At 41.7% G+C, this 22,611-nt stretch overlaps 1 protein-coding gene across 3 annotated transcripts in view; it reads left to right on the top strand.

Moving 5' to 3' along the window:
• The window catches only part of helq (helicase, POLQ like), a 47,688-nt gene that overhangs the window by 8,151 nt on the left and 16,926 nt on the right, over positions 1 to 22,611 (top strand). For 2 of the 3 annotated variants that reach the window (XM_078209882.1, XM_078209891.1), the window contains exons 4-11: positions 1,654 to 1,854; positions 4,067 to 4,139; positions 6,440 to 6,537; positions 10,512 to 10,610; positions 12,115 to 12,260; positions 15,907 to 16,146; positions 18,463 to 18,604; positions 21,820 to 21,924. In XM_078209882.1, the coding sequence (XP_078066008.1) occupies positions 1,654 to 1,854; positions 4,067 to 4,139; positions 6,440 to 6,537; positions 10,512 to 10,610; positions 12,115 to 12,260; positions 15,907 to 16,146; positions 18,463 to 18,604; positions 21,820 to 21,924 (1,104 nt within the window). The remainder of the gene's footprint in view (positions 1 to 1,653; positions 1,855 to 4,066; positions 4,140 to 6,439; positions 6,538 to 10,511; positions 10,611 to 12,114; positions 12,261 to 15,906; positions 16,147 to 18,462; positions 18,605 to 21,819; positions 21,925 to 22,611) is intronic. The other variant, XM_078209898.1, reaches the window with a different exon arrangement.

Genomic DNA, 22,611 nt, shown 5'->3' with positions numbered 1-22,611 from the left:
TCACAGCTTTCGAAAAGAATATTCTAATACAAGTGTCGATCAGTGGGTACCAGGTTCTTAAATCACTCTCTTGTCAGCAGTGGCTCAGTTGGCAACACTCACATCTCTGAGTCAGAAGGTTGTGAGTTGATAAGTCTCACTCCAGAGACTTGAGCACAAAATCAAGACTGACATTCCAAATGCACTGAGGGAGTGCTGCACTGTCAGAGGTGACAGGAATTGCCATTGACAGCAGCAGGACCAGAGTATCCCACTGCTCGCAAACAACTCCTCCAGCCGGCGGGAAACACACAGCTGGGAGGCCGGAGAATCTCATCTGACATCTTTTGGGTGAGGTGTTAAACCAAGCCTCGTCTGCTGTTGAAGGTGGACATATTAGATCCCATAGCACTACTTCACAGAGGACCTGGGGAGCTATCCCTGGTGTCCTGGCCAATATTTATTCCTCAATCAACATTATGAAATCAGATTATCTCGTCATTTTCACATTGCTGTTTGTGGGAGCACAAATTGATTGTATTTCTTACATTACGACAGGGACAACACTTCAGATTGGTTGTAAAACCCTTTGGGGTCCTGAGATTATGAAAGATGCTATATAAATGCAAGACATTTTACCTAGGCCAGTGGTTATTACCAAAGTGCATTTTATTACAAATCTTGCATGAAAAAATAGAAATGTATTTGGAATTCCATAAAAACTGTATAAATGTGATTATTAGCCTGTAGATTTTTATTCAATCAATTTGTCCTTGCGTAATTATGATTAAGGCACTGGTAAATTTATTTGTCCTTCAGGCAACACAAGTACCGTTGGGTTCACATTACCTGCTTCAATTAAGATGTCTTTTAAGATATCAATCTCAGACTGGTACACTTAGAGTGCAATGCAGACCTGGTAGTTGTGCATTGAGTTTGCCTTTCTGAGTTATGCTGCTGGTTTTGTGTTACACCCCACGTACATCCACAGAACCCCCACTTATTACATTTTAATGTCAGGGAAATGAAATTTAATAATCTCCCAGATGTTCCATGCCTTTGCACTGATTTGCACTTACGCTTTGAGAAGCTCCAGTGTTGACCTTGGTTCTCTTGCTTTTAGCGCAGTCAGGAGTTATGTAAGTTATATCCAAAATCCCTATTAATGCGAATAGCAATATAACATCAGAGTAAGACAATGTATATGTGACTATATTTGACAGAATATCATAGTGACTTACAAAGCATACATACCAAAATTCCTCTTCATACATTGTGTACTCCACATACTACAGATGTGATAGGATCACCAAAAATGAAATACTGGGGACTGAGGGGACACCTTTTTTGTGTTGATCTACTAGGCTAGAGTCTCTAGCTCAAATCCCAACCATGAGGGACTCAATAGAATCCCTACAGTGCAGAAGGAAACCATTCAGTATTCGAGTTTGCACTGACTAAAACCAACTAGTACACCCTAAAAAATTTACACATACCAGAAAGGTTGACTATGGACCAACATTACTGATCTTCTTAGACAAATGCGTCGACTATTGAACCAATGTACTTCAGTAGAGCAAATTGAATGAGTGAGAATTGGGGAAAAGCATGTTGTATTTGATAACTTAACTTTAAAGCAATAATTAGCAAAAGGTTTTTGTTTGCTCCCTTTAGGTACGAGGACTTTCATCTTTTGGAATAGAATTTGATTTCTTGGTGGAAGAATATGCTGGAAGCAAAGGCAAGTTCCCTCCAATCAAGCGTAGACGGAAGAAATCTCTGTACATTGCCACCATTGAGAAGGCCCATAGTTTGGTGAATTCCCTAATAGAAACAGAAAGAATTAATAGTTTGGGACTTGTTGTAGTAGACGAGGTAAGCTTATTGATTGTTGCCATATTGATTATCCAGTTCATTCATTTTGTCCATAGAATCGAAAAAAAGTTGAAACTACAAATGTAGACTCGACAGCCAGCACATTGAAACAGCAATAAAGCGAGTGGATGGATGCAAATTCAAAGGCCCTTTGACAGACTCCTAACCTTATCTGTACTCCGTAGGGAAGCAGAAACAGAGACAAGCTTCCTTCAAAAGGAAGCAGGATAGTTAATGGTGTCTTTACTAGTCTCTATACAAAGCTGCATGCAAGCTCCTTGGCAGCTAAATCTCTAAGTTTGGTTGGGACAGGAGACTTTTACAAGTAGTTTACGAGGACTCCAGTTAAAAGTCAAAATACGCGAGTCTATTTTAATATGTGCAAGATAGAATGGGGCAGGATCTTGCTTCTACCACAGTCTGTTTATAATTTTCCCCAGCTGCAATGGACATGGAAGGTGGGAAACCTTTTGGGGGGGGGGGGGGGGGGGAAGGGTAAAAGATTAAATTTAGCGTGGGGGGGGGGTGGGGGGGGGGGAGAAGGGTAAAAGATTAAATTTAGCGTGGGATTTTCTGGCCCCCTCCTTCCAGTGGGTCTTCCAGTCCCACCAAAGTTGGTCCCCCACAGCGGGTCTGCTGACAGCAAGGCAGGCGAGCCACATAAAAACCTGGAGACTTTTGCACGACCAGAAGATTATACCAAGAGCTGTGGGAAGAAACCGGAGCACTCGGAGGAAATCCACGCAGACACGGGGAGAATGTGCAGACTCCACACAGACAGTGACCCAAGCCAGGAATCAAACCCTGGGTTCCTGGTGCTGTGAGGCAGCAGTGCTAACCACTGTGCCACCCTGCCACCCCAGTCCAAATCACAACTCCCCACCTTGTTATCATATTATTTAATCATCTTTTCTTTATTCAGCCTATCCAGTCTAATCTTGAACATGGTTTCTATCTTAATCATTAATCCGGGGATTAATTGCGCAGCCTCATAGGCCGGAATTTTCCAGCCCCTCCTGCCGGTGGGATTTTCCATTTTTGCCAAAGTCAGTGGTCATTTAAATGGTTTGCCATGTCTGTCATGGGAGGAACCCCCCGACATAGGACTGGAAAATCCCAGGCAGTTTCTCTTTCCCTCTGTTCTAAACCTATGAGATTTAATTTTGACAATTTTACATCCCTGAATCCTGTCTTCGAATGTATCCCAATTGCCCCCCACTACAATTCTTAGAGACTTATATTGGCTCCCGATTGCCTCAACATTTACCAACCATTGATTCCAAAATTCCCATACTTATCAACAGATCCTCTCCAGTCCACCTTCTCTACTCAGCCCAAGCTCATCATTCCTAGCCACTGTTGTATTTACTTCAGTGTTGATGACAGTTTTCAGTTGTCTGAACAAGATGGACAATACCATTGTCCATTGAGTCTGTTCCACTCTGTCATTTTTAAAAATTCTTTCATGGAATGTGAGCATTTGGTGCCCATCCCTAATTTCCCATTTCACAGGGTGGTTAAGAATCAACCACATTGTTGTGGGGGATCTGGAGTTGCATGTAGGCCAGACCAGGTAAGAAGGACATGAGTGAATCAGATGGGTTTTTATAATAAACGATGATCACGTCATGGTCTCTTTACTGAAACAAGCTTTATATTTCCAGATTTATTAACTGAATTTAAATTCCGCCAGCTGCCACGGTGGGATTTGAACCCATGTCCCCAGGACATTAGCCAAGGCCTCTGGATTGCTAGTTCAGTGACCTTACCACTACGCCACCATCTCTCTTTTGTCACATCAAGAGCTTTGATTTTTCCCATCCACCAGCAGTCATGTGATCTCTTGGGAAAGACTGTACTTCCTGGGTCATCAGCCCTCTGTCTCCTGTCTTTTTAAAGATGTTCTCAACACCAATCTTTTAAGGGGCATCTTGACAAATACATGAATAGAATTGGGAATAGAGGGATATGGTCCCCGGAAGGGTAGGGGGTTTTAGTTCAGACGGGCAGCATAGTCGGTGCAGGCTTGGAGGGCCGAAGGGCCTGTTCCTGTGCTGTAATTTTCTTTGTTTTTTGTTCAATTCATTCAACAATGATGTGTCACTAATGCATGATGTCTAGTTTTCCTCTTTTCTGAAATATCTTAGATCATTATTCTACCTCACTTCTACTTTCTAATAATGTGATGTAATTGCTTTTCTTTCTAACGTAGCTGCACATGCTTGGGGAAGGAAGCCGCGGAGCTATATTAGAGATGGTATTGTCTAAAATCCTCTACACAAGCAGTAAGTAATACCAATACTTGCACTTTGGAGCATTTTTATGTTTTAATTTGTTCCTACCTCCTTGAGTTCATGACCGTTCCTTCCATTTAGCCTTTTGGTCACTAATTTATCTGTTGAATATATGACCGCCAACATCTGTCACAAACAACACATGCGACATGTTTTCTTAATTTGGCTGAAGCTGTTAAAGATTAATAATCTGATCAAGATGTGTCACTAGGCGACAAGTTGATGACAGTTGGGACACAAGTTAAAAGTGAGGGGTAGGAAGTTTAGGGAGGATTTGAGGAAAAACCTTTTTACTCAGAGGGTGGTGACAGCCTGGAATGCACTGCTTGGGAGGGTGGTGGAGGCGGGATGCCTCACATCCTTTTAAAAAGTACCTGGATGAGTACTTGGCATGCCATAACATTCAAGGCTCTGGGCCAAGTGCTGGCAAGTGGGATTAGATGGGCAGGTCAGGGCATTTCGTGCGTCGGTGCAGACTCGATGGGTCGAAGGGCCTCTTCTGCACTGTGGTACTCTGTGACTCTGACAAAAAATAATTTTGCCTCCAGTTTTTCCCTCCCAAGGTGGCCTGGAATAAATAATATGTTGCGAGAGGGGGATATTCTCATTTATAACACCACCTATTAAATTCTTCTGCGATTTTAAATTTTTTACTATAATCTTTGTCCCACTTACAATCACACTGCTCGTAGCAACCAATGGCCATTAGCCCTTCCTCAACCCCTCCTGATAGATGGATGACTCCATCGTTATGCTTCAGTTCACTTTATGACCTGATTGACATTACCAAGAGCCATCCATTTAAAAGATTGATGCAGAAATTGTGCCTACACTTAGGATCCAAATTTGAGTACTCAGAGTGACACAGTAATGCTGAAAGTTTCAAGAAGGAACTGAACAGATTTTTGGCCGAGACAGGGACCTGGGAGTCTGAGAATTTGAATATACCATTGCATATCTTTAACATTGTGACCAACCAGTACACCACAGTGGTCTCTTCTACCCCTATTTATTCCTATGTTAATAATCCGCCCTCTGCAGCTACTGTGAAAATAGTTGTTTTTGAAACACTTGCCCCAATTGAGGCCCTTAACTGGCCAATTATCAGCCACTTTAGGGCCATTTCCCACCCAGCCTCAATTTTTAGCCTGGCTCCATCAGAGGCCTCCTTGTTAGGCACGGCTCTCTCTCTCTCCACACACACACCTGCACACGCATTCGCACACGCACATATAGGTCGGGCTAGGTAAAGAGAGCAGATTTCCTTCTCAAAAGGACATTAGTGAACCAGTTGGGTTTTTATTTTAAAAATTCACAGTCGCCACTGCTGAGGTTAGTTAATTGCAGAAGCATGATATATTTTAAAATGATGAAAATAGAAAATTTTGTTACTCAAAAATAAAAAGAACTTGCAATTTTTCTTTCTCATACAAACCAGTAATCTCATTAAGGCATCATGCAGGGAAGTCCACAGAGAGGGATTACACACTCAAAGGCGAGATTTTCCACTGTGTTTACCCCATGACTGAAAAATCCGCCCGAGGTCAACGGACCTTTGCATTTTTGATTTGATTTGATTTATTATTGTCACTTGTATTAACATACAGTGAAAAGTTTTGTTTCTTGCGCGCTACACAGACAAAGCATTCCATTCATAGAGAAGGAAACGAGAGAGTGCAGAATGTAGAGTTACAGTCATAGCTAGGGTGTAGAGAAAGATCAACTTATTGTGAGGTAGGTCCATTTAAAAGTCTGATGGCAGCAGGGAAGAAGCTGTTCTGAGGAGGAATTTCGTCAGCCAGAGAGTGGTGAATTTCTGGAACATTTTGCTGCAGCAGGTTGTAGAGACCAGGTCATTGAGTGTCTTCAAGACAGAGATAGATACATTCTTGATTAATAAAGGGATCAGGGGTTATGGGGAAAAGGCAGGAGAATGGAGATGAGAAAAATATCAGCCATGATTGAATGGCGGAGCAGACTCGATGGGCCAAGTAGCCTAATTCTGCTTGTGTCTTATGGTTCTTGAGTCGGTTGGTACATGACCTCAGACTTTTGTATCATTTTCCCAATGGAAGAAGGTGGAAGAGAGAATGTTCCTATCCCACCCACTACGGTTCCAGTGACGGGCAGGACAGGAAAATTCCACCCAAAGTGTTCATCGTTAGTAACCAGATCATGCCCACAATTGAACTAAGAGACTATTTTATGACAAAAGCTAGTTGATTCAGTTTCAAAGATAGCTGCTGCTGACATATTTCATTATATTCAACATTATCTGCCCCCATTTCTAGAAAACACACAAATCATTGGAATGAGTGCAACCCTGAATAATGTGAGTGATTTGCAGCGCTTTCTGAGGGCAGAACATTACACCAGTAACTTTCGACCCGTAAGTAAGATGAAAAACAATAAAACTGCATCTGTATTTAAATTTCACTTGGTCACACAATCTATTACTGATTTAGACTTTGTATTTCCATTTCCCTTGTCCTAAGTTATTTTTTATGTCTATGTAAACAGTTAATACTTAACTGCTATGTTTGCTTGAGATAACTTGGAGATAACAAATATTAGTTGGGATATATTGTTAAAGATACATGCTTTTGTTCCAAATGAATTCCGTAGAACACACCTTAATTACCTGTCTTTGTATTAGAACATAAGACCATAGGAGCAGAATTAGGCCATTTGACCCATCGATTCTGCTCTGCCATTCAATCATGGCTGATATGATTCTCATCCCCATTCTCCTGCCTTCTCCCCGTAACCCTTGATCCCCTTATTCATCAAGAACATACCTATCTCTGTCTTAAAGACACTCAATGACCTGGCCTCCACAGCCCTCTGTGGCAATGGGTTCTACAGATTCACCACCCTCTGGCTGAAGAAATTCCTCCTCATCTCAGTTTTAAAGGAGCGTCCCTTCACTCTGAGGTTGCGCCCTCGAGTTCTAGTCTCTCCCACTCGTGTAAACATCGTCTCCACTTCCACTCTATCTAGGCCTCTCAGTATTCTGTAAGTTTCAATTAGATCCCTCCTCATCCTTCTAATCTTCTAATTGTGTGCCTGTAATAGTTTGTAACTAGTAAATAAAGAATTTAAAACTTACATCTGTGTAGGCAATGCACAAGTACAAAAGCAAAAAGAAAAAATGGGATATAAATAATGACAACGTATGACTGTTGTGAGGATGAGGCAAAACCAAGGATCATTAAAATCATTTTGTTTCATCAATTTAATAACTTATTTTCAGGTTCTATTTTTAATATTAAAACAGGAGGAAATCATTGGGAAATTTGCAGAGTTTTCAGTATTTATTTGTCGATAAATCACAAAACAGTGAATCAGAATATGCTATTGGAGTGAATAGAAATGCAAAAACACCAAGCTTGTTACATAAATAGCAAAGGTGATTGCTGAGGCTGTCATAATTATAAGCTAAGGAGTTTTTTATTGCATGTAATACACTGAATTATCTGTTGAGCCATTAATAACCTCATGTTGGCAAAAAATCCAGAAGGTGTGCATTACCACCTTGTGTAGAAGCCTCGAGCTTCTCAACTTCATCTACCTATAGACCCATCAGCCATGATGCCACTGTTCCTCAGTTTGCATTTCAGCTGGAATTTAAAATTTGCCGCTGGGAAGATCACTGCTATGCCATTTCTTATCTTGACGATCTCAAGATATATGTGCATCATATTTGTGACTTCACCCTGCACACTGTGTTACAGCATCCAGTGCACACAATGACATCAAGGATGTGATATGCATGCATTTGAGCAGAATTCATTTTTTTAAAAGATTCAGTATCAATAGGTTTTCACTCACTCACTAACCAACAAAATAATCAGGAATCAAAACAGAAAGTGTTGGAATGGAATCAGGAAATGGGTTGATGATTGGCAGAGCCAGACTTTAATGATCTTGATCTGTAATAACACAGATTATTGCTTTCTTCAACAGTCAAGCTAAGCTTTGTTGTTTGGATATTCTGATAATAGTTAAAGAATGACATGGGCAGTTAATGAAAGTCCAAGCCTGTTTCGTAACTGAATATGAGAAATCAACTGGTTTGAGGATCCCTGAGGGTGTAAAGTTTGACTTCCAAAAAGCAACGAAAAGTAAAATGGAACAATTACAGTAAACTAATCTCATTAAAGGGTTCAGATAGATGGTTTGATTTTACTTTCAGAAGTGTTGTTCTGCCAACATCAGCTGCCAGGATGCTTTATTCGGTTTCAGAGCATAGGAAATAGGAGCAGGAGAAGGTCATTCAGTCCCTTGAGACTGCTCCGCCTTCAATGAGATCATGGTTTATCTTCTCCATCAACATCGTTTTCCTGCACTGTGCCCATATGCATTCATAAAATCTAGAAATCTATCGATCTGTCTTGAACATACTCAATGACGGATACTTCATGGTCCTCTTGGGTAGAGAATTCCAAAGATTCACTAACTTCTGAGTGAAGAAAGTTCTCCTCATCTCGGTCCTAAATGGGCTACCTCTTATCCTGACGCCGTGTCCCCGTTTCCCAATCCCACCCAGCCAGGAGGAACATCCTTCCTGCATCTACTCTGTCAAGCTCTGTAAGAAATTTGTATGCTTCAATGAGTTCACCTCGCATTCTTCTAAACGCTGGAGAATACTTTCTCTCAAAGGATAATCCCACATTTTCAGGAATCAGTCTGGTGAACTGTTGTTGCACTCCCTCTATGCAAGTATAATCTTCCTTTGGTAAGGAGACCAAAACTGTACACAATACTCCAGATGCATCCAGGTACACAGTGCTCCAAGGCTCTGTGCAGTTGCAGCTATATTTCTTTACTGCTGTACTCAAATTGTCTTGCAATAAAGGTCAACATACCATTTGCCTTCCTAATAGCTTGCTGCATCTGCATGTTAACTTTCAGTGACTTATGGACAAGGGCACCCAAATACCTTTGGAAATCATCATGCCCCAATCTCTCACCACTTAAAAATTATCCTGCACTTCTATTTTTCCTACCAAAGTGGAAAACTTCACATTTTTCCATGTTATATTCAATTTCCCACATTCTTGCCCACTCACTTAGCCTGTTCAAGTCTCCTTGAAGCCTCTTTGCATCCTCCTCACAACTCACATTCCCACCTAGTTTTGTGCATCAGCAAACTTGGAAATATTACATTTCCTCCCCAGACTGAATAATTGATATAGATTGTGAATATGTGGGGCCCAAACACTGATGCGTGCAGTACAACACTAGCTAAAGCCTGCCAAACTGAGAGTGGCTCATTTATTCCTACTCTGTTTGCTCGCTGTTAACTAATTTTCAATGCATGTCAGTATATTATTCCCAATCCCACGTGCTCCAATTTTGCTTAGTGACTTCCTGTGTGAAATCTTCTTGAAAGCTTTCTGAAAATCCAATACACCACATCTACTGGTTCCCCCCGATTTATTCTGCTAGTTACATTCTCAAAAAAAGGCCATGATTTTTCCCGTTCATAAATCCATACTAGCTACGATTATTTTCTGATTGTGCAGTTTCACATCTTTTATAATAGGCTCTGGCATTTTCCCTACTACTGATGTTCACGCGTGGCAACATTATCAGTAAAAGGTTAAACTTCTGATGCACTTAGATGCACAGTTATTTCCGAGGGATGAAAATCTCCTCTGCTGTCTGGAAAGGCCCTTTTGTGACATTAGTTTGAACAGACGCAGTCCAGCTCCCGGTGGGCAGGTACATGTATTTAACAGCAATTGCCAATCTCTCCCAGAGAGAAGTAGGAAATGGAAAATTGTCACTATGGTACGGCAGGGATCTGAGGCTGAAGCTGAACCACATTGTTAGAGCTGAGAATATTTCAGAATCATAGTGCCTACAGTGTAGAAAGATGCCATTCGGCCCATCGAGCCTGCACCAACAACAATCCCACCCAGGCCCTATCCCTGTAACCCCATGTATTTACCCTGCTAATCCCCCTGACACGAAGGAGCAATTTACCATGGTCAATGCACATCTTTGGACTGTGGAGGAAACAGGTGCATCCAGAGGAAACCCACGCAGACACAGGGAGAACGTGTAGACTCCGCACAGACAATGACCCAAGCCGGGAATCAAACCCGGGTCCCTGGCGCTGTGAGGCAGCAGTGCTAACCACTGTGCCACCGTGCCGCCCAGAAGCCTGACAATGTTTCTGGCTGTGTTATGTTTGACCTGAGAGTGCTTGAAACTGATGGTTGAAATGGTGAAAACTTTATTTTGCTATCACTAGTATCTCTCCCTCGATAAACAGGGGATTAAAAACTTGTGGCGTAAGTGCGTTTGGACAATAACACTTCTATTTTTAAACTGTACTAAAATTATTTTTTCTAGGTTCAGTTAAAAGAATTTGTCAAAATTCATGATAGCATATACGAGGTAGACAACAAATCAGAAGACTATTTCACATTTTCCCGCGTATTAAGTTACAAGGTACAGTACAATGTTGATTCATCTTTCAAAAGGGAGAGTGTCCAGTTTGATACTTAACCTCAGTTCTAAAGTAAACTTGTTTCTGTAGTTACAGGAATAATACTGTTGCATGCAATACTACGAAACAAATATAGTTTTGCCATCCCTAGCCTGAGAGTTCAAGTTTGTAACCACTTTCAGAAGTGCATATTTCATATGATGCAGCTTTTGAATAGCTCCTGGGTATCTGCCAATGCCACTGGGTCGCCAGCTGCCTAAAGAGTGTAAGATATATCCAAGCGCACACATTCCAGATTTGCTAGATTCTCTCTCATTGCTTAGTGATAAGGGGATGAATTTTACATACCCCCAGAGAACATGTTTCCTGGGGGGGCGGTGGGGTTATATTAAATTTGTCAGGCACCCGTCACCCGTCCCACCACCTTGCTGCCCACCCCTGAGCTCACCCCCATTAAAGAAATGGTGGGCGGGTGCCAAAATCAGCAACCCATCTGCCATATTTAAGTAAGTACATTAGGATCAGTTGGCTTGATAACAAGCCTAATAATAAGCTGCCCATGCCATAAAAAGTTCGGCGTGAGCATCCGGTCAGGAGCAGGCAGCCCAATATTTTCCCTGAGATGGTTAAAGGGAAGGAAGAAAGGGAAAGTTTAAAGTTTTTATTTATTAGTCACACGTAGGCTTACATTAACATTGCAATTAAGTTATTGTGAAAATCCCCTAGTCGCCACAGTCCGGCACCTGTTCGGGTACACTGAGGGAGAATTTAGCATGGCCAATACACCTAACCAGCACGTCTTTTGGGATCACACTTCGGGGCTGGCCTTTGTCAATTGCGGGGTGGCTCCCTAAAGGTTGAACCTCTCCTTCCTTCCTTCCTACCCGGGCTCTCTCTTAAACCCAGCCTGTGTCTCCTTCCCCTCCCCACCCCTCCCAAAGTCCCCATTACCTCTCTCCCTAACCTACCCAAACCCTCCTGGCCCAAGATCCAGACTTACCTGCACAGGGATCCATCTGCCACTTTTTCAGCAGTCCCGGCATTGGCCACAGACACCTTTCTGACAGTACAGAGACTGATGGAGCTGCTGTCCAAACAGATTGGCTGGCAGCTTCAAAGGGTGAGACTTCTGCCCCAATGAGGGGCAGAAGTCCACTTGGCCCTCAGGGGTCAGCATGGAGCATGTCAACTCCACCACCACCATATTGTCCTGGCCAAAAACTCAATTCATTTAATTAACTGGCAAGTGCATAAATAAATTTGTTCCTCTCATGTTTTACACACTGTAAATTGGGTATCCTGTGAATATAAGGTATTAATCATGTATAATTTATATACAAACTAAATTTGTCCAGACCATCAATTTTGGTACCAATGTTAAAATGGAATTAGGATAAATAAGCCTTAGCAACTATAATATTTATAGAAATGTAAGGAGAGAAAGGAGTTAAGTGACACCTCAAGGATACGATGGCATAATTTATTTTTATTTTGTTTTTCTTATAGTATTCAAGTAATATGGAGAAGATTGATCCGGATCACTTAATTGCTCTGGTGACTGAAGTTATTCCAAAGTATTCCTGTCTTGTGTTCTGTCCCACCAAAAAGAATTGTGAAAATGTGAGCAAGATGCTCTGCAAGTACTTAAGCAAGTATGTGAATAATACAAGGGACTTGTGCCTTTATGAATTGAAGTTCTATTCAAAATGAACAAATCAGTTTGGTTTTCTAACTCAGGTTGATGTTCATGCCTATTTTACAAGGGATTTGCTTATAGCATTTTTATTCATTTTCAGGATATGCTTTTTTCTGTCAAGGTCATCATTTAAAGCTCATCTCTATTTGCCTCTGAGAAGGTGATGATGGGCCTTCTTGTACATGCAGCTGACTATGTGGTGAATACTGGTTGTTAGGGAATTCGAGAAATTTGACCCAGTGATGGAGAAACAGCAATGTATGTCCAAGTCAGGATGGCGTATTCGAGGTGAACTTGGAGTTGGTGGTGTTCCTATGATCCTGCTGCTCTTGTCTTTATAGGTAATAGAGGTTGCAGGTTTGAGAGGTACTATACGCGAAGCCTTAGTGACCGGCTGCAGTGAATTCGATAGATGGTGTCCACTGGATATACAGTATACTAGCTTAGGGGTGATCTTATAGAGGTCTATAAAATAATGAGGGGCATAGATAAGGTAGATAGATAGTCAACATCTTTTTCCCAAAGGTAGGGGAGTCTAAAACTAGAGGGGGTATGAGAGGGGGAAGATACGAAAGGATCCAAAGGGGCAATATTTTCATTCAGATGGTGTGAGTGTCTGGGAACAAGCTGCTAGGGTAGTAGAGGCGGGTAAAATTTTGTCTTTCAAAAAGCATTTGGACAGTTAGGTGGGTAAGATGGGTATAGAGTGATATGGGCCAAATACAGGCAATTGGGACTAGTTTAGTGGTAAAAACTGGGCAGCATGGACAAGTTGGGCCGAAGGACCTGTTTCCATGCTGGAAACCTCTATGACTCGATGAAGGAGGGAGTGGACGTTTAAGCTGATGAATGAGATGCTGATTGACTGGATTGCTCTGTCCTGCCTGATGTCAAGCTTCTTGAATGTTTCTGCAACTTTACCCATTCAGGGCAAATGGAAGTTATTCCATCACTCTCCCGACTGGGTGATACAGAGAGGGTCTTTGGGGAGTGGAGCTGAGCTAATTGACACAGAATGCACAACCTCTGACCTGGTAGCCACAGCATTTCAGTTTCTGGTTCAGATCCCTTTGTAAACAATGCTATTTTTTTCAGCGCCTTTGTGTGTTAGTTTTATTAATTCAGTACATTGCACTTTCAGTTAAAACCTCAGAATTTTTTTAAAATAAAGGAAGGTAAATGCAAATAAGTTGGCAAAATAACTTGTTGTTTTCAAAATTAGCCAAAGTCCTCCTATCATTTTTGAAGACCTGAGAATGCCAAGGGGTGCTTTTATTATACCTTTAACCATATTAGCACGGTGGCACAGTGGTTACGACTGCTGCCTCGCAGCGCCACTCACCGGCAGGGTGGGGGGGAGGGTGGGCTGAGTAAGATGCTCTTTCAGAGAGTTGGTGCAGACTCGATGGGCCGAATGCCCTCTTTCTGCACTGTATTAATTCTGTGGTTCCATGTCTACTTCTGTAGCAAGTGGCCCCAGCTAATTTTGTACAACAGAAGAAAATTTTCTGAAAACATGAGTCCAAGAATTACTGTTGGTGATGATATTAATGGATTGTCCTTCAGAACTGTGGCTAACAATCTGAGGCTTGTCATTAGGGGAAGCGGTGGTGTAGTGGTAATGTCACTGACTAGTAATCCAGAGACAGAGGGTAATGCTCTGGGGCCCTAGATTCAAATCCCACCATGGCAGATGGTGAAATTTGAATTGAATAAAATTCTACGGTGGCATAGTGGTTAGCACTGCTGCCTCACAGCACCAGGGACCCAGTTCAATTCCGGTGTGAGGTCACTCTCTGTGTGGAGTTTGTACATTCTCCCCGTGTCTGCTTGGGTTTCCTCTGGGTGCTCTGCTTTCCTCCCACAGTCCAAAGATGTGCGGGTTAGGTTGATTGGCCATGCTAAATTGACCCTAGTGTCAGGGGGATTAGCAGGGTAAATATGTTAGGTTATGGGGATAGGGCCTGGGTGGGATTGTGGTCATTGCAGACTCAAAGGGCCGAATGGCCTCCTTCTGCACTGTAGGGATTCTATGGTTCCAGTTCAACTTTCAGCTGGACACTCCCTTGTTCACGGAACCTGGCTGAAATTTAAGTTTAGCTATCCAGAATCGTGATGTGCACAAGCAGACTTCATATCTACGTAAAATAAAGATCACATTGTATAAAGACTGAAATTATTGCAGGTAGGTTTGCAAAAATGTCCAGATGCTTCCAGGAAATCCGTTAGGCATGTTTGGCATTATGTTACAATCACACTGCAATTCACCTGAAGCGATGTGAAATTATTTGTTCTAGAGGTCTCACAATACTTCTCTCTGGATTCCAATCAGGAAAGAAATCTCTTCAACTCTGAAATGGTGGAGTGAATGCGCCTTGATTTAATGTCTCATCTGAATGTAACATTACAATTGTTAATCCTTCATACAGCAATTAGTGAGAATGTAAACTAATAATCGTTTTGATAAAAAACACCAAGCCAAAATGGCATCAGGTTAATCACTTAATATAAACATGACCTAGAATGATTCTGAGCCTAATCTAATCTGTTCAGAGTGATGATTATTATTGTTTAACACTATGAAAGGTTGGGTGGATAGAAACTGTTTCCAGCAGTGAAGGTGTCTAGAAACAAGGAACCATACATACAGGCTTTAAATGTAAGATTTCAAAAAGAGAGCAGGAGAACCTCTTTAAACGGAGAGTCGCAAGGCTGTAGAATTTAGGCAGCAACTGTGACTGGGATTTCCGGCCCCCGCGCTGTGTTTTCTGGTGACGGAGGTTGCTTTGCCATTGGCTGCCAGCATGATCTTCTGGTCCCTCCAAAGTCTACGGTGTTTTGTTAGTCTCACCCCGTCGCAGGGGATCGCCTTCGGCAGGACCAGAAGAACCCGCTGGCGAGAAGGGCCAGAAAATCCCACCATCCATCAACATTCAGGAATAGATTGAATAAGATGAAGAAGGAATAGAGGAACAAGGTGGGTAAGTATGATTAGGACTATACTGTGCAGAGGATAAATGCCAAAATGGGCTTGTTAGGCCAATGGCCTGCTTCTGTCTTTCAACTTCTCGGTGTTTCAAATATAAATATGGTAGCGAGTGAAAAGCATCATTTAAACGCTAAAATTAAATTGTTACCTTAAAATCAGGAGATCTTATGGCACAGTCATAGAGTTTCTGGCTCCAAGCCAGAAACCCTTGATGGCCAAGGAATGTGCATTCATAACTCAGCTAAGCAGGTTGAGTTTCAACTTGTAAATCCTTCCAACATATGTCAATGGCTGGCAGTAGGAGCAGGAGAGATTCCTGGTTAGGCATTGCTCCAGGCTACAACATGCATGTAAATTTGTATGTTGCCATAGCAACTCCGACTCATTGGCTGAACAGCCAGAATGGACCAGATTGGTGCCAACAACTGTTGCAGTTGGGGTAGATTTTGGACCTGCCTCCTTGCCCTGTCCGCGGTGGAGGTGCTGGAACTGTGGATCAGACCTCACTTTGGGCAGAAACTTTGGGATGCAGTCCAGTAGAGGATATTGAAATCATGCTCAGAATGCACTCATGTATTTATATTTAATCTTCTCAATAATCTGCTTTCCCCAGGTCATTCATAACCCTAAAACAGAAAGAAAAGTGTATTCTTATTGAAGAATTGAAAAGCATTGGAAATGGTATCGTGTGCCCCATTTTACGTCAGACTGTGCCATATGGATTAGCTTACCACCACAGTGGGCTAACAAGTGATGAACGAAAGCTTATAGAGGAGGCCTATTCCGAAGGGATACTCTGCTTACTTACTTGTACATCAACACTTGCTGCTGGTGTTAACCTACCAGCTCGAAGGTCAGTGCCAAATCGTTACGCACAATTGGGGAGAAAATGTGCTGCTTGAATAGATGGAATTTCCTGGGTTTTTCTCATCTTTACACATTCACAATTTAAGGACCACTCGATAAGGACATACCACATTACTAGGTGGCCATTCTTGATACGTTGGGTCAAGACAATGGATACCAGAAGACATTCACAGGTATACAGTATACCTGCAATAATCAAGGCATCTATTTTTATGCACTTTGCAACAGGATGCAATTTGTCCAGTAATGATAGTCTGCAGAGTGGAGTAGATGGGTAACCCTCACTGTTCATGCTCACACGCGAAGCATGACTAAATGGGTAGGGTATGAGAGGGCTTCTACTGACTGCGTCCCAATACAGTGGTCAACTTATGGAGGGCAAGGTAATTTTTAAAAATACCTACAATAGATTCAGGCTTTCATTCAGTATTTCCTTGAACTAAACTAACATACTGTTTGGAGGAGGGGGGGTGTTGAAGGAGAATTTTAGTGAATAATAAAACCGTTGATGAATCAAGTATATTTTTACTTTGAGCACCTTATGTTAGCACGTGGCTCTTATCAGAGAATAATGCACAAGCCTACTGCAGAGTACTTTTGCTCCAACAATCAGTTCCACATTCACCAACATGATTTTTTTTCCGCTTTCCACATCAGCCACCCTTTTGGCCTCTCTGGTCAAGATCCGATGCAGATCCTGCCCATTGGTTGGGGGACTGGTTGGAAACCTGTATCACTTCACTGTGGGAAGTCCAACCAAATTAGTCACTTGACTGGCCATCGTCAGGCCTTCCCCAGGATTTAGGACATCATGGGTAGATTTCCACCTACTGATCTTTTAATTGAAACACCGTTTTGAATACTTTAGAATCTTTCAGACATTGAGGGAAGCTTCCTGTAAAAGACTGAGGCATGACAAGGTTAGGAACATGGAGCCAGTTACTTCTACCTCAGGTCTGGATATTCTAGCTGCATTAGAGTAGGAAAATGGTGTGCTCAAACAGGAGGAAAGGATTGTTTTAAATCAATTAAAAACCTACAAATTGAACATTACAATGAATCATCACTGCTATTTTGGTGAGCCCCCTGTGACTGAGACTTATACAGATACTGATATCAAATAATTTTAGTATCAATTCTTGCTAACATTGTCACAATGAGACAGATGATTGGATTGCAAATAATATGCTGAATTATCATTGAGCACATCGCATCTACTCTCCAAACCCATCCAAGTGTTAACTCAACAATCCTAAGTTTTAAATTTATTCATAAGTGTCACAAGTAGGCTTACATTAACACTGCAATTAAGTTACTCTGAAAATCCCCTGGTCGCCACACTCCGGCGCCTGTTTGGGTACACTGAGGGAGAATTTAGCATGGCCAATGCACCTAACCAGCACATCTTTCGGACTGTGGGAGGAAACTGGAGCACCCGGAGGAAACCCACGCAGACACAGGGAGAATGTGCAGATTCCGTACAGACAGTGACCCAAGCCTGGAATCGAACCTGGGTCCTTGGCACTGTGAGACAGCAGTGCTAACCACTGTGCCACCCACAATCTTGGATGCATGGAAATGCTAGGAAGGAAAGAAAACTTGCAAAACCGCAAAAACGTGTACTTTCATTGGTTTTTAAATTTATATTTACCCACTCTCAAAGTGATGATTATTGCTGAATTTCTGTTGGTGAGACTGCAGTTTTTGATATTTTTCTCAGTATGGAAAGTCAATGCTACCAAGCTGTGGAAGCCAACTTAGTATTTATTGTCTGATCCTCTACTGGTCTGGCATCTGCACATTTGTATTTCTAGAAGTGATCTAGGCATTCTCTGTGTCTGTAAACTGACCAGTACTGATTTTTACTGTGTGTTTAGTTTAGTTTTAAAGTTTATTTATTAGTGTCACAAGTAGGCTTACATTAACACTGCAATGAAGTTACTCTGAAAATCCCCTCGTCGCATTACTCTGGCGCCTATTCGGGTACACTGAGAGAGAATTTATCATGGCCAATGCACCTAACCAGCACGTCTTTCGGACTGTGGAAGGAAACCGGAGCACCCGGAGGAAACCCACGCAGACACGGGGAGAATGTGCAAACTCCGCACAGACAGTGACCCAAACTGGGAATCGAACCCGGGTCCCTGGCGTTGTGAGGCAACAGTGCTAACTACTGTGCCACCCTTGGAGAAAGCTTTTTGAGCTTTTCACTGTCAGATGTTCATTGAGATGATGAATTGCTAATAGTCCACATTGTTCTGATTTTGCTGATTTGATTTATATTTATTTTATTCTTTTCAAGGGTTGTTCTGAGATCACCTTATGTTGCCAGAGATTTCCTGAGGAGAAGTCAGTACAAACAAATGATCGGCAGAGCTGGGCGAGCTGGTATTGATACACAGGGAGAAAGCATTCTGATTACACAAGAGCAGGACAAAAAGCTGGTAAAGTCATTTTAAAAATTACATTTTACTGTCATTAAATCTACATGTACGTGTATAACTTGTGTGGTTTATTTTAGATGTAATAGACTGTTTCACATCTATAATTACATTCAAAGTCTATCACCAATGAATCCATCTGAAAAAATACATTTTGCTTAAGCTCCAGTTAAAAGCCTCAGTCAAGACTGGGAGATCAGCACTCCCTCCACCCAAAGAGTCATTATCTAGCTGTGAGAAAGGCACAAGGGAAATGGTCGTTAACTCTTCACCCAGAGAGTGGTCAGCCTTTGGAATTCGCTACCACAGAAAGCAGTTGAGGCCAAAACATTGAATGTTTTCAGGAAGCAGTTAGATATAGCACTTGAGGCAAAGGGGATCAAAGGATAGGGGGGAATGACGAGATTAGACTATTGAGTTGGATGATCAACCATGATCATAATGAATGGTGGTGCAGGCTCAAAAAGCCAAATGGCCCTCTCCTGCTTCTATTTTCTATGTAACTGGATGGAAGTAGAGACAGAGAGTAGAGATAAAGGGTTTGTTCTCTGATTGACAGGATATGACAATTGAAGTTCCTCAGGCGTCTGTTCTAAAGCCTCAGATATTTTATCATATACACTAATGACTTGGGTGTCAGAATAAAGAGTTGAATATCCAAGATTGCAAATGGTACTAAGTTAATGGGACAATGAAAGACTAAATGATCTGAGTAAAACTGTCACAGTTGGAGTTCAATGTAGAGAAGTGTGTAATTGCCCACTTTGGATCCAGAAAGACAAATATTTTCTGAATGTTGAGTGGCTAGGAGAGGTTGAGGAGGGATGGATTTCAGGGGCCCATCTACACAAGTCACTAAAAACACAGATACAAATGTAAGCGAAAAGGCTAATGAAATGTTGACCTTGATCTTAAGGAATTTTGGAATTCAAAAGTGAACTATGCTTCAGGTATAAGGCACTCTCTCTGGAGTACTATGGTTGTTTTTGGGCACTGACCCTCATTCAGGAAAGACGTATCGGTCTTGGAAAGGGTACAGTGCACTTTCACCAGCATGATACCAAGGAATAAAAACGTCTCAATTATGAGGCTACGTTGCATGAACTGGGATAAAAATAGAACGTGCTGGAAAATCTCAGCAGGTCTGACAGCATCTGTGCAGAGAGAAACAGAGTTAGTGTTTTGGTTTCAAGATGACCCAATTGGACTTGAACTCTGCCAGATCTGCCAAGTTTATCCATCATTTTCTGTTTTTATTTCAAATTTCCAGCATCTGCGTTATTTTGCTTTTTTGAGAGTTTATTGACTTGTTCAGTCTCATGTCTCTCCTGCCCAGTTGTCCCCTATTTGTATGTGCTGAAAGGCAACTAATGCCTTTCACCCTGTTTCTCTTAATCTTAACATTGTAATTGACATTAGCAAACCTGTTGAATGTTATTGACAAGACATCAACAAGAATATGAATGGAATACAGAACCAAGGTGAGTAAGTGCAGCTGAGGTGCAGATTGATCATGGTCTAAATGAAATGCCGAACTGCCTTGAGAAGCTGAATGACTTACTGCTGTTCTTAAATTTCTACCTAGAAATGCTGCCTTCAATTCTAACCCAATTCTACTGTGAAAATCCCCTAATTGTCACACTCCGCGCCTGTTTGGGTACACTGAGGGAGAATTTAGCATGGCCAATGTAACTAATCAGCACGTCTTTCAGACAGTGGGAGGAAACCAGAGCACCTGGAGGAAACCCACGCAGACACGGGGAGAACATGCAAACTCTACACAGACAGTGAGCCAAGCTGGGAATCGAACCCGGTCCCTGGCACTGTAAGGCAGCAGTGCTAATCGCTGTACCCACCGTATGGGCAAATATTTCCACCTATTTAGGACTATTGGCCTAGAGATTCTGCTAGATTGTGCAGTTTTATCCAGTGCAATTTAGTCTGAAAGTGCCGCACCAGCGGCAAAGATAGTTGAATTTCAAGCGCAAATTACATCTAGCACAAATTGAGTTTATGCGATCCTTAGATCTAGTTTAAAAAACATTGTTGGAGAAGATTGCCTACCCCCACAGAATTAGTCTCGCCCTCAAATTGAATTGATCACCTTTCTACGTTTCTGCTAATGCTCCCATTCTTGGATCATCAAAGAGGCGTTTAAAATGGAGTTTTTGGGCACCAGAACACTAAAATGTACATTTTAAAAGCTTTTGATTTTTTTTGTACTTACTAAGAAAATTACTACTATACATCAATATATCTAACAAATTGTTTTGTATAGTTTTTTAAATTATTTTTCTAGATATTTAAAATAGGATTAATCATTGATTGTGGACTGATTAAAAATACTTTCTTTGTGAAACTAATTTTTCGCTGCATTATTCAAACTACACCGAGTTAATACGGTGGCACAGTGGTTAGCACTGCTGCCTCACAGTGCCAGGGACCCAGGTTCGATTCCCGGTTTGGGAGCCTGTCTGTATGGAGTTTGCATGTTCTCCCCATGTCTGCATGGGTTTCCTCCGGGTGCTCCAGTTTCCTCCCACAGTCCGAAAGATGTGCTGGTTAGGTGCATTGGCCATGCTAAATTCTCCCTCAGTGTACCCAAACAGGCGCCGGAGTGTGGCAACGAGGGGATTTTCACAGTAATTTCATTGCAGTGTTAATGTAAGCCTACTTGTGACACTAATAAATAAACTTTAATACTCTTAAATATTTTTTACAGCAATTTTTTTGTCTTGAAAAATTACATTCTAAAATACTGCCCAATTGCATTGGTTCCTGGTAGATTTTACATTTGGCGATTTACAAATGAATTTGAAGGAAAATAAACGCTTCTCAAAACTAGCACAATTTTAGGCATCATTTATGTCCCGATCACAGATTGTACCCAAAACTAAAACTCCATGCTATTCTATCCACGTGTGTTCCACTTTCAAGAGACAGGCAAACACCTATCCTTCGGGCAGAGCTATTTATACCAACAACCAAGCTAGTCAGCCAGAGAAACATACAAGGAACCTGAGTTAACTGGACAACTCTCTTTATCAGGAAAATCATATTGAATGATGTCTTCATAAATGGCTGAGGAAAGTCAGAAATTAGGGATCCCACATGGGGGAAAACAAATCCCATCTCCTACTCGCTCATATGTTGTTGCATGGTATTCAGCATTTACCAAGTTGTGGCAACTTTTCATGTCTTTGCATCTCCATCTACAGGTTAGAGACTTAGTGAGCAGACCTCTAGAAGGTTGCTACAGCAATCTCCTGCATGACAATGAAAAAGGAATTAAGGATTTGCTGCTATCTCTGATTGGGCTAAAGGTACGTTATCACATATGGTAAAAAAACAGTAGCAGTATGTGGGCACTGTGCACTTAAACTGGTAACAGGTTATAATTTGTTCATTTTTTTTCTGTCCTGTCAAACAAAACCATGTTCTTCTGAGATGATGAAAGAAAGCATCGTTTCAGTATCTACACCATGAATTATATTTATATTGAATGATTAATATTTCTTTACAAAGTTCCTCTCTTTACTATTTTAGCAGAAAAATTAACGCATTTGACATTTTTGCAAAAGTAACAAAGAAAAGTTAGATAAACGTGTTTCAGGGCCCTTGTGAATCCATAGAATCCCTACAGTACAGAAGGAGGCCATTCGGTTCATCGAGTCTGTACCGATCACATCCCACCCAGGCCCTATCACCGTAACCCTGCTGACACTAGGGTCAACTTAGCGTGGCCAATCAACCGAACGCACACATCTTTGGACTGTGGGAGGAAACCGGGGCACCCGAAGGAAACCCACACAGACACGGGCAGAAAGTGCAAATTCACACAGACAGTGACTCGAGGCCGGAATTGAACTCTGGTCCCTGTGAGGCAACAGTGCTAACCACTATACCACCAAATGTTGTAGTTAATTTGTGGGTTTTCTTTTGCTAATTGCAAAAACCATAGCAACAATTAATTAACCAGTATACTCCACTGATCTTAAATGTATGCTGAA

Source organism: Mustelus asterias, chromosome 1 (genome assembly GCF_964213995.1).
Source record: "Mustelus asterias chromosome 1, sMusAst1.hap1.1, whole genome shotgun sequence".
Classification (NCBI taxonomy): domain Eukaryota; kingdom Metazoa; phylum Chordata; class Chondrichthyes; order Carcharhiniformes; family Triakidae; genus Mustelus; species Mustelus asterias.
The sequence above is the reverse complement of the archived record's forward strand: the minus strand, read 5'-3'. Positions and strand labels throughout refer to the sequence as shown.